The 12,459-nt window shown below is 39.4% G+C and overlaps 1 protein-coding gene across 1 annotated transcript in view; it reads right to left on the bottom strand.

Moving 5' to 3' along the window:
* ctnnbl1 (catenin, beta like 1) overlaps nucleotides 1-12,459 on the bottom strand; it is a 192,568-nt gene that overhangs the window by 134,228 nt on the left and 45,881 nt on the right. Inside the window, exons 3-5 of the mRNA XM_043710185.1 lie at nucleotides 6,991-7,097; nucleotides 4,546-4,685; nucleotides 3,507-3,604 (exon numbers count right to left, since the gene is read on the bottom strand). Coding sequence (XP_043566120.1) covers nucleotides 3,507-3,604; nucleotides 4,546-4,685; nucleotides 6,991-7,097 — 345 coding nt within the window. The remainder of the gene's footprint in view (nucleotides 1-3,506; nucleotides 3,605-4,545; nucleotides 4,686-6,990; nucleotides 7,098-12,459) is intronic.

Here is a 12,459-nt window from a genome sequence, read left to right as displayed (position 1 = left end):
CTGCCTGCACATATGCTATCCTGCCGCTTATCTTTCCATTTAACTCCATGCTCCCTGTTGCTTTCACTTTCCCTTCCCCCCAACTCAGAAGTTTAAAGTCCTACTGACCACCCTATTTATCCTCTTACAAGGATTGACTTACAAAGAAACCCTGCAACTCCTTCCCATCAGCTCCAAACTGACCACAGTGTCAGAGTCATAGTGATCTAATGCGTAGAGAAAGGTTCATAGGGCCATGGCATCCACGCCAGTCAAAAGCAACCACCTAACTATTTCAATCCTATTTTCCAGCACTTGGCTTATAGCCATTTATGTCTTGGCATCGTGAGTGCAGACCTAAATACTTAACAGTTATGAGGGATTCAGCCTCTATCACCCTTACAGGCAATGAGTTTCAGATTCCCACTATCCTCTGAGTGCAAGGTTTTTCTTCACATCGCCTCTAAACCTTCTGCTGCTTTCTTTAAATCTATGCCCCTCGGCCACTGATCCGTCTATCAAGGGGAAAGGTTCCTTCCTAACTACCCTGTTGTTATGAAGTTGAAGGAGTGAGCTGTACCTTTAAGAAAGTGAGAATGCTTTCTGAACTGAGAGCTTACAAACATCTGAAGAGGGCACAGTATAGAATGAAGCAGGTGGCAGATAAAAACTCCAAACTTCAGGCATTTTCCTGTGATGACATATTAGTATTGTTACCAGTGGTAGGAGATCCTCAGCTGGAAGGTGACAGACATCGGCTGGTGCCTACTCGGTAGTGGGGCTGGGGACAGGTGATGGTGCGGCTGCTGCAGGGAGGTGCAATTGAAGCAGTTGGCGGATTACCAGTATGGGATGGTGGGTCGATCCCTGCTCAAGCCGCCCCTGCAGCAATACTGGGCCTGGCTCCTGGGCAGAGACCCCCGCGTGGCCCCAAACATTATCACCCGCCTCAACCTTGCTTTAATCTCCTGAGTTGCCTCCTGCTGCTCTCCCACTGGCCCTGGGGAAATTAAACAGGCACCAGCCTATATTTTTCTTCTTCTGGCTGAGGATCTCCTACCACTGGTAACAATACTGATACTGAAAATGTCCAAATTTCAGTTTTTATCTGCCACCTGCTTCACTTTATGCTGTGCCCTCTTCAGGTGCTTGTAAGCTGTTCTGGAATACGTTATATAGGACAGATGTGATAGCACTGGAGATGGTGCAGAGGAGATTTACCAGGATGTTGCCTGGACTGAAGAGTTTCAGTTATGAAGACAGATTGGACAGAAGGGATCGTTTTCCTTGGAACAAAGGAGAGTGAGGGAAATGTGATTGAAATGTATGAAATTATGAGAGATATAGTGTTATAAGGTGTATAACTGTACCTTTTAAGAGAGTGCATGTTGTTTTGAACTGAGAGCTTACAAGCACCTTAAGAGGACACAGCATAGTGAAGCTAACAGTCAATTTTAGCAGGCTTTATAGAGAGCTTTGTCAATGAGTCCTAGTGAGATTTCTCGAGTCCAGAGTTACTCTATACGATTCCTTCATCTGAAAAATTGCTCCAGAAATGGCAAACAGAGGCAAGCTGGCAATCAATTTCTTGACACAAACATGAAAGTCCTGGTGAATGGGGTGGTGCAGAGGAGGGCCATCATCTTCACGCAAAATCGGCAGACGAGAACATCACCCACAAATCCGAAACTGACACTAATCACTATCTGGAAGAATTTGCAGCAACGCCACAAAAAGATGATTGGTCTTCTGCAGTCGGCCAGGTAAGTGCCAGTATTATTGCCTTGCTACCTCACACTTGCTCAAACTCTGCTAGTACATCCACATTCCAACTAGACTCATGGCCTATCACTCTTCACAATTACATTAGCATCTTCTACCGTTCATTCTCATCCAATGCAAACCACTAATTATTTGAGTCTGTTGACTAACTTGGGACACCTCACCACCTTTCTTCCACTTCACCAGCATTAGCAGCCATGTCAGCCATTTTCCATTCAATCACTTCTTTTTCTAGATCTGGAGTGTCTCTCTTTCTCTGAGGGCAGTGTGACTTTGGAACATTCTTTCTGAAAATATGGAGGCAGAGTAGTTGAATGCCTTTTAATCAGATGAAAATGAGATTCTTGTTAAGCAAGGAGGTGAAACTTACCAGAACTAGACAGAATGTGGCTTTGAAGTTACAATCCGATCAGCTACCATCTTACTGAACAACATAGCCAACTCAAGGAAGTGAACAGCCTACCCCTGCTCCTGATTTGCATGGTCATTTGATATAGTTACTGGGCATGACAAGCTAATGAGATTTAAATCTATAAAAACAGCTGAAAAACAAATTACCATTTTGTCATTCCTATTTGTCACCTGTCTTAGCATTGGACATGATGTAGATGAGGCATCCAATCATCTTGGATTTTCGGGGACTAAGCTGCATGAGATCCGCATCTCGGGTTTACTCCTGCTGGGATGTGGTCTGTCCCTTAATTTTATTTTGCAATTTTATGTGCACACTCATGCTTCCTCGAAGTTCATTCTCTTAAGCTCTAGCACAACACTCATCCTGGTTGGATGTCAAAACATTTTAGTTTATTACCCAGAAGTTGGTCAATGGATCCCAAGTGACTTTCAGACTGAGTATTTGTACCTTCATCCATTCAGGACCTTCATTCCTAAACTTAGCCAACTCTTCTCCTCCTTAAAATCCATCTTGTTAACCAAGCATTTGAATACCCCTTCCATCAATGGCTTCAGGGTAATTGGTTATACTTCAGAGATTTCTACCTGTTGTCGGTCAATTTATTTAAAATACACATTAGTTCCTAGGTTTTCCATTGAGCAGGGTGCGGTGCGTGGGAAAAGTTAAACATCTTTTGTGAACACGGCCCGATCCAGTGAACTAGTGAATTAAATGCTGGATCATCATGCTCCCTAACTGGCCATTCTTCTTTACCCTTGTGAAGCCATATAATACTATCCGGTTGTGACAAATTTTAATATGCTACTCTGAATTTTTTTTTAAAACTGTGAATTTCCTTGAATTGTCTGCAAAAAAGGGTGAAGTGGAAATTGTGTGGTTGATAATTCAGTACTATCTGGCAAAATTAAATTGATCACAATCATAAATGATCGGAAAGCTCATTTAAATCAGCTCATGTTGGTCTAAATCGAATACATGGCCTCTCCCAGGTGATGAGAAGCATCTGTTCATCCTTGTACAGTACTCCAAACTATTACAGATTAACAAATGTTCTTGTGTGGGCTTTGAATGATAGGTGAAAACTGATGCTCTCAAATTATGTTGCAGTTCTAATCAGAAGGACAGGCATCATTTTTAAAAGTAAATGGAGATCACAATTCCATAGGGAACAATGGAATAATTGCAAAACTTTACAAAGCGAGTCAATAAGTTCATAAAAGCTGAAAATATTTGATATAAAGAAACAATTGTCAGCAACAGTCAAAATCACATGTAACCATTAGACTACAGTAAAGTCATCCCAAAGGAGTAACCAAAGCATTGCACTCACTAAAGCATCTATGAGAACCTCTGCTCCTTCTTCACTCTCATGCAGGGTGTCTATATCTGTCAGTTCTTGCAGCAGATCTACCACTGCAATGGATACATGTAGTAGTTTGTCAAATATCAAATAACACATGAAAGAAATCGGCAAACAATGCTATCACATGCTGATAATATCTACTTTTAGTTTTCACTGAGTCTGAGTTAAGCAGGAATACATATAGGATAATGGAACATGGGGAAAAAATCAGAACACTAGCTTTAACTTTGAATTAACCTAGGATAAGATTGGCATAGACTTGCATTCAGAACTCCATGCTATGATGCATAAGGTTTACCTTAATAAATACTACAAAACATGACAGATCAATTTCAGATCTTCATTTAACATTCAACACTGCTGTCAACATTTAACACTAAATTCTCTAAGAAAGTACTATGATAAAACATTGAGTGTGCTTTTAACCTGCATACCAAATGAATGAATGCTTTTTTAAAAAACAAAAATGACCCTTTATTCTACTGGCTATTGTACTCTTAATTAGCATACAATCTGTTTGAATACAGAGGAAAATATTTCATGTTATCCTAGCTTTCTTCAGCATAAAAGCCTTTAAGTAAGCTAGGAGTTTCAATGAACCAACAAAAATTGAAGCAGGTCGCTTTCATTTGGACAAAGAAAATACAAGTAAAATACTGCAAATACTTCATTGGATCTGTTCTGAAAAAATCATATTAGACTGGAAATACTAACTCTGCTTCTCTCTCTACAGATGCTGCCAAAGCTGCAACAATTGTTGTTTAATCATATAAAAATACAACTGACGCATTAGTAACGCTAATACACCAAAAACAAATCTACTGAGCAGCTCGGATAGCTACATGGAACTGGTGTCCTCAATGCTGTGAGATAAAATAGTCCAACTAAATCAGCATTGTTCCACTATATAAAGCACTTTACATCAGTACAAAGATTTTAGATGACTGCTAAATAACACGAGATTGTAAAGAGAATTTATTTCAGTTTTCTGACGTCAAAAGGATATCAGTATTTTCGTGACCAAGTAGACCAATCAGAGAGTGCACAGCATTCAGTTCCACAAGCAAATGATATAGATCAGGCATGGTGGCAATCACATGCATCTCCTGTATAATATCATTTAAATCCAACTCCGATTCCATAAACCTGCAAGTAAACCAGATGATACTGAGTAATATTATGCAAGACTCCATAACTCTAATTAATAGCCAGCTGAACTTTGCCTTAATGACAACTTCAATCAGACAAATAAAACTGTTTTTTTGTCAGGTTTTTCCATTATAACATCCAAGAGAGAAGATAGACTGACAACATGAGATCAGTTTTTTGATTGCAGTTTGCTTGCGTTTGAAACATGCACACAAGACTTAAGAAACAAAGAAAAGGTTACAAGTAAAAGGAAATATATGCAACAATATTCTTAAAGTGTGCATTACTGTATAAGTTGTTCAACTTAGAAAGCATCATATCCTTTTAATCATATTTCAAACTTGCACTTAATTGAAAAGAAAAACCTCGTAATCTTTATTTGACTTACGCACTAGATGGAAACTTATATAAAATGTCTACATCCATCGTGATAAAATGAAAATTATCTAGGGCAAAATGAAACTAGCGAGAATAAATAGTCATAGAGATGTACAGCACAGAAACAGACCCTTCATTCCAACTTGTCCATGCCGACCAGATATCCCAACCCAATCTAGTCCCATTTGCTAGCACTAAGCCCATATCCTTCCAAACCCTTCTTATTCATATACCCATGCAATTGCCTTTTAAAAGTTGCAATAGTACCAACCTTCACCACTTTCTCTGGCAGCTCATTCCATACATGTGCCACCCTCCATGTGAAAACCTTGCCTTAAGTCCCTCATATCTTTCTCCTCTCACCCTAAACCTATGCCCTCTAGTTCTGGACTCCCCCACCCCAAGGAAAAGACTTTGTCTATTTATCCTATTCATGCCCCTCATGATTTCCTCAACCTCTAAGGTCAGCCTCTGAAGCTCCAGGGAAAACATCTCCCACCTATTCAGCGTCTCCCTATAATCCTCCAACCCTGGCAACATCCTTGTACTTCTTTTCTGAACCTTTTCAAGTTTCACAACATCCTTCCAATAGGAAGGAAACCAGGATTGCATGCAATATTCCAACAGTGGCCTCACCAATGTCCTGTAGAGCTGCAACATGGCCTCCCAACTCCTGTACTCAATACTCTGACCAATAAAGGAAAGCATACCAAACGCCTTCTTCACTATCCTATCTACCTGTGACTCCACTTTCAAGGAGCTATGAACTTGCACTCCAAGGTCTCTTTGATCAGCAACACTCCTTAAGAGCTTACCATTAAGTGCATAAGTCCTGCTAAGATTTGCTTTTCCAAAATGCAGCACCTCGCATTTATATATATTACACTCCATCTGCCACTACTCAGTCCATTGGCCCAGCTAATCAAGATCCCATTGTACTTTGAGATAACCTTCTTCGCTGTCCAATACACTTGCAGTTTTGGTGTCATCTGCAAACTTTCTAAATGTATCTCCTATGTGCATATCCAAATCATTTATGTAAATGATGAAAAGTAGTGGATTGATTTTGAATGGAGTACATTTTCCATTGCAATATTCAAAATTGTAAATGTTAAATTTGAAACTTCCCAAATATTTGTAAACATTTAACTTAAAACATTCACAATTTATTCTCCCTCCACAAATGGTACAGGATGCGCTGCGTTTCCCTGACATTTTATACTTGTGTTACATATTCCCATCTAGTATTGTCATCTGCAAACTTGGAAACACTGAAAGCATCCATTATAATGTAAGACACTTGCAGTATCGCTACATTTTTTGGGGGGGGTGGGTGGGGGCAGGATTTGGATGTGCTTGCCTTACTGCACATAATTATTTAGAAGAATCTTCAACATAAAAGATATGCAATACACTGTTGCCCAAGAAAACTAGAACTCATAATGAGAACCACCAAACAGTATAGACTAGGGCAGCTCACACTTATACCAGTGTTGACATGCAGCAATGCTCTCTTCTCATTCTTGAAAAGAAACCTGCCAGCAGTCCAATTATACTGACACTATTAGTTGAAAAATTGAGTTAGGTGCCTTTGTTGTTTCTATTCCTCATTATTCCCAACAGGAAAATCTCACACCGTGAATTTCTTTTGTACGTGTTCCATCAAAGACTAATAAGGCAATTAAAACCATTCTTTCTTAAAAGTCAGATACAAATCAAGTAACAGATAATAACTTGAACAGAGTCATCAATATTGACAATCAAGAAATTATCCACATGTACAGTATGAAAAGGGTAAGTAGAAAATACATTTTGAATGCAAAAATAAAACATGCTCAACTGCCTCTATTGGCTCAAATAAATGCAATATTTATGAAATAGCACAAGTTATTACAAGGATTGATCAACAGATATAGTTGTTTACTTCTCTGGATTCTCTGGGAATTTGATGCGCAGTTCCTGGTTTTTGTAGGCCCTCTTTTCAAATGTTAAAATCATCTTCTTCACTGAGCTTTCATCCAATGGTTCTGCCTGAAAGAAAGGAACCTTTTTAATCATTAAATGAACATCTTTCACCTTTACATACTAAATTTAGTTATTGCATACAAGTTGAATCCTTCAGTATTCTTCTATTCCTGACACTCAAGGATACAAGGTGGCGACATTGTAGCTCCCTTGCTCGACATTATAAACATTTTTGTACCTACCTTGTTCTTCAGTGCATCCAGTCACTAGCTGAGGTCAAGTGAAGAGTATTATCACGATGAATAAAACTTCCCAAATGTGTAGAGAAGGTTGACTTAACTCTGTTTTCTTAAACCTCCCCACTACTATCTTAGTTATTGGTATGGCCAAAGAGACTTTGATGATTGTGCAATGATTGGGCTGAAAATAAAATGTGGAATATATATGGAATATATAAAATAGATGGAATAAAAAAAAGTGTCAACACATGACTGTCAAAATCCCAGAATCTATATTTATGGCCAAGTCTTAACTTTGCAGAGTTGATAGTAGCTGCATCGCAATTGAGGTAGTTCAGATCATAAATCTAGATAGCACGGGAAATTTAGTTCTCATCTCTGTTTTATTTAGCAGATTAAACAGTCTGAGAAAATACGTTATCAGTTCAGTTTTAAATTATAAAGCAGAACTCAGATATAGAAAATGAACTTTCTGAAAGTCACCTAATCCTGTCTTGAAAGCTTAGCTTAGTTTAGATGGGTACAAAAGCTACTTGGGAACCAAAGTCTTTGGGGAGCGTAGAAAGAGAAAGCAGATTCATACCTATTAGCACAAATTCACAATGCAGAGCAATGTTTGCGTACATGTGCGTGTGTGTGTGTGTGTGTGTGGAGGGGGGGGGGGGGAAGAGAACAGGGAGGGAAAGAGAGAGAGAGAAAGAAAGAACTGGAAGCAAAATAAAAAATAACTTCATACCAAAAGTAGTTGACCAATACAAAGAGACCATGACTGGATTTAATCAAAGAAAAACTGACAGCCATAATTCAATTCAAAGTATTGACTTCCATAAAAGTTATGTGAAGAGAGACCAAGTTATTTTTAAGATTGCCTGGGATTTGGGCATCAGTGGTCAGGTCACCATGTATTGCCTATCTCTATTTGCCCTCAAGATAGTAAATTCCTGCATTGCATGTCTCAGTGGTGGAAAGAGTACACATTGAGGTAGTGGAACGGGATGCCAATTTAGAGGTTTGCTTTCTTCTGGATGGTGTCAAATTGTTCAAGAGTATTGGAGCTGCAACTGTTCAAGTAATTGGAAAATATTCTTTTGCACTCCTGATTTGTTCCATGCAGATGGTCGACAGACTTCACCAAGTCAGATGTCAGTGTTACAACTTATTGAGAAACAGCACTGATGTTTCAGCCCTACTACTCCTGGGGTCATCACAAAGTTAAAGGTCTGATGAAAGTATAAAAAATGTCCAATTTACCTCTTTGGTGGAATCAGGTAGCAGAAAACACAGACCAGGTTCCTGTACTTAACATGTTAACACTACTATTTATTAAAAATAAGCAAATTCTAACTACAAGTAAACATCTATGAACGAGCAAAATATAGCTCTACTAGTTCATAAATTTGATACAGGCTAGATTTGAGAAAAAGTTTTTCACAAAGCAAGTGGTTAGGGTATCGAATGCATTGCCTGGAAATGTGGAGGCAGATTCCATTAAATCATTCAAGGCGGCATGAGGTGTTTATTTGGATAAAAATTGTGTGCAAGGATACGGGGATAAGGCAGGAGATTGACACTAAGTAACAGAACTGACGCAAGCATAATGGGTCAATTAGTTTCCTTCTTTGTCCTAACAATTCTTAGACCTATAAAAATAACACCTTTGAAAATTCCTACACACATACAGACAGACACAGATAGTCAAAAAAAAGTGGGTTTCCTGGGTAGAGGAAACAATACTGGGGAGTTATGTGTTCAATGGTACCTGTCTATAGACTTGGATGAGATGTTCATTTTCCTTACCAAGACTTAGGTCTCTGAAGCCCTTCCTTGCAGATTTTCAGTTCATTGACAAAGGCACAGATGATTTACATGTTAATTGTTCAGTTCAGTCGCTGGTTAGAGCTAACAGCTTACAAGCAAACGGTGGGAGAAAATAATGGATGGTCTTCAGTCTACAGCTAGTTTACTGTCGTGAGTTATAAAGATAGACCCTGCTTCTGTCAATGTATCGTTCATACACACAAGCTCTTCAGCTACCCAGTACCAGAATGGTCATCACCAAGTTGACAATCTTTGGCATCCACAATTATACAAACCAATCAGCTACCTGATGCTCACCAAAATTCTCCATGCACACCCAGTTACATGTGCCATTTTATCTCATCTTCCCCACTGCTTACACAGCAAAAATGCAACGAGTACCAGTGACACGATTTCAAAAGTGCAGCAATTCCTTCTGCAATCCTTGGTTTTAAAATAATCCTTTCTCATTTTAATCCACAAAAAGAAAAATAAGATGTTGCTTTTACAATTACTCACTGCTTTTGTAGCCACAGGATTGAAATAGCTGGGCCAGTTCAGTTCCTGGTCAATGGAATCTCCCAGGTTATTAGTAGTGGGGATCAATGATAATAATGCCATTAAATGTCAAGGGATAAAGATTGGATTCTCTCTTGGCAGAGAGGATCACTGCCTGGTACCTGTGTAGTTGTAAATGTAATTTGCCACTTACCAGTTCAAGCCTGAATGTTATCCAGCTCTTGCTACATTTAATTTGGAAAATGGTAAACACAGACTATTGAATTTTAACTTCTGTTGCCTGATTGTTATGTTTGATGCTCTTGATGAACTAAAACCTTTTTAAGAAAAAAACAAAAAAAGGAACACGGATCTAAAAGGGCTGCAGTGGTAACATCCACTTACATGAAGGCAAATTAAATGGGAACCATGAGGAATAAATGAAGTCATTTTCACCAAAATTTAAAACCAAAAGACACTGAAACCAAGCAACTGAATCAGTGTGTTGCAATTTGCATCTCCTGCTTTAATTCACATTTGTATGATAATTTCACATTTTTTGGGAATGAAAATTTAATTTGCTGGTTAGCCAGCTTGGAAAGACAATGCAGAGAGACTCAGGAAGACATAATGAACCAAATTTTAACAACTACTTTCAAGCCACAGCACAGAAATGTAAAAATGGATTTGCAAACAAGAACTAGAAGACTCTGAGTTCCACTCAATGGTTTCGGTCATCATCTCAGAATACAGCTCCCAGTGAAAAAAAAGCATTAGGAAAATAGCCATTCACTTAGGATGCAAAGAAATCCTACTACTGTTGAGGATGCAAGTCATCCATTAAACAACTGTGGTATTAAGGTTAAAAATCCAACATGTTAAGGGTTCTAAGAATGTTTAAACTGTGTAACCTTTATTCCCATCTGCACCAAACAAACCCTCTTTTAAACTTATTACCTGTGTTTGTGAGTTTAATGTCATGGCTTTTTTTTCTTTCTCAGAGTTAGTGGGACAGGAGGTTTCTCTTTTCACCCAAGAAAGCCTTGATACTGTAATTGGCTTTTTTCAATTTCTAGCAAACTAGATTTTAACACAAATGTGATAGCAACAAAGAGGGGAGTCAATTTCTCCCTCCTCAGCTGCTCATAACAAATGAGACACTGCTTCAATACCTGAGGCATTAAGAGTAGTGCTCAACACTGATATTTGCACAATGAACACCCCCATTTCTGACCCCTGTGATGGAAGGTCAGTTATTGAAAAGCAGCGGAAAATAGCTGGGTCTGGGTCACTGTACTGAGAAACTTCTTCAGAGATACCCTGGGACTGTGATGATTGATATCTCTAATCACCATAAACTCTGTGCTAATATTCCAGTCAGTGCAAAGCTTCCACCCACTCTCCATTTACTTCAGTTATATGAATACTCCGTGGTGCCACACTTGGTCAGTTTCTGAAGTGATGTCATAAGGCAGTCACTCTTACTTTCTCTCAAGTTCAGCTTTTTTTGTCAGTGTTTGGTCAAAGGTTAAAAGGAGGTCCATAGCAGAGTAGCCCAAGCAGCATCCAAGCTGAGAACCAGTTAACAACTCATTATAGTATAAGTGATATTTGACAGAATCTGTAGAATTATCTGAGTTGTGCAAAATGAACAGGCCACTGACCTACGTTCAAAAGCTTCAGAATGCTCTTCTAAAAAAGAGAGTGGGAGAAGTTATGAACACAATGCTTTAACATGCAAGGATTTGATCTTCTAGTCTAATTTTGTTGAATGTGCTGGAGTTTCCTTATTGATTTAATGTTGTGCTTTGGTGGAGAATATTACAAAAAATATATTTTACAAATCAAAAAGAAATCTCAGAAAGCATCATGATTTACAAATTGCATAACTGTCAGATTGCTTCAAAGATTTACAATTGCCAAATTTAATACTTCCATGAATGGAGAAATATTGCTCACCGGGAAGCATTAAAAAGAGAACAAACATGTGGCAGAAGTTAACTTCTTTAATGCTGCACTCTCCAAACAAGTTGGAATCCAAAAGCACTCTAAGCTTTCAATACTGATTGAAATTGGCTGGTTCGAGGTTGTGGATATCACAGAGACAAAACTGTAAGGGGATCAGGGCTGGGAACTAAATATCCGAGGATACATGTCGTATTGAAAGAACAGGCAAATGAACTAATAAGAGCTCGGGCTGGGAGCCACCGTAGTAGGGTTTTGGTCAGACATATGGAATATCGTGAGCAGTTGTGGGCAGCATATCTAAGGAAGGATGTCCACGCCTTGGAGGGGATCCAAAGGAGGGTCACAACAACAAACCCAGAGATGCAGGGTTGGACACGAGGAATGGTTGAGGACTCTGGGCCTGTACTCGATGGAGGTTAGAAGGATGAGGGGGCATCTCACTGGGGAGATTTTTTTAAGCTTCTAACCTATAGGAATCATTCCAGAATCTATGGAATTTTAGAAGATTACCACCAATGCATCAACTATCCTCTACAGCCAAGAATCAGGTCCTGGGCCTCCTTCACCGCCGCTCCCTCACCACCAGATGCCTGGAAGAAGAACGCCTCATCTCCCGCCTCGGAACACTTCAACCCCTGGGCATCAATGTGGACTTTGACAGTTTCCTCATTTCCCCTTCCCCCACTTGACCCCAGTTCCAAACTTCCAGCTCAGCACTGTCCCCATAACTTGTCCTACCTGCCTATCTTCTTTTCTACTATCCACTCCACCCTCCCCCCGCCCCCGACCTATCACCTTCATCCCCTCCCCCACTCACCTATTGTACTCTATACTACTTTCTCTCCACCCTTCAGGCTCTCTGTCTGCATTCCTGATGAAGGGCTTTTGCCCAAAACGTCAATTTTCCTGCTCCTCGGACGCTGCCT

Source organism: Chiloscyllium plagiosum, chromosome 20, assembly GCF_004010195.1.
Source record: "Chiloscyllium plagiosum isolate BGI_BamShark_2017 chromosome 20, ASM401019v2, whole genome shotgun sequence".
Classification (NCBI taxonomy): Eukaryota; Metazoa; Chordata; class Chondrichthyes; order Orectolobiformes; family Hemiscylliidae; genus Chiloscyllium; species Chiloscyllium plagiosum.
This window is presented reverse-complemented; position numbering and strand designations above follow the sequence as displayed.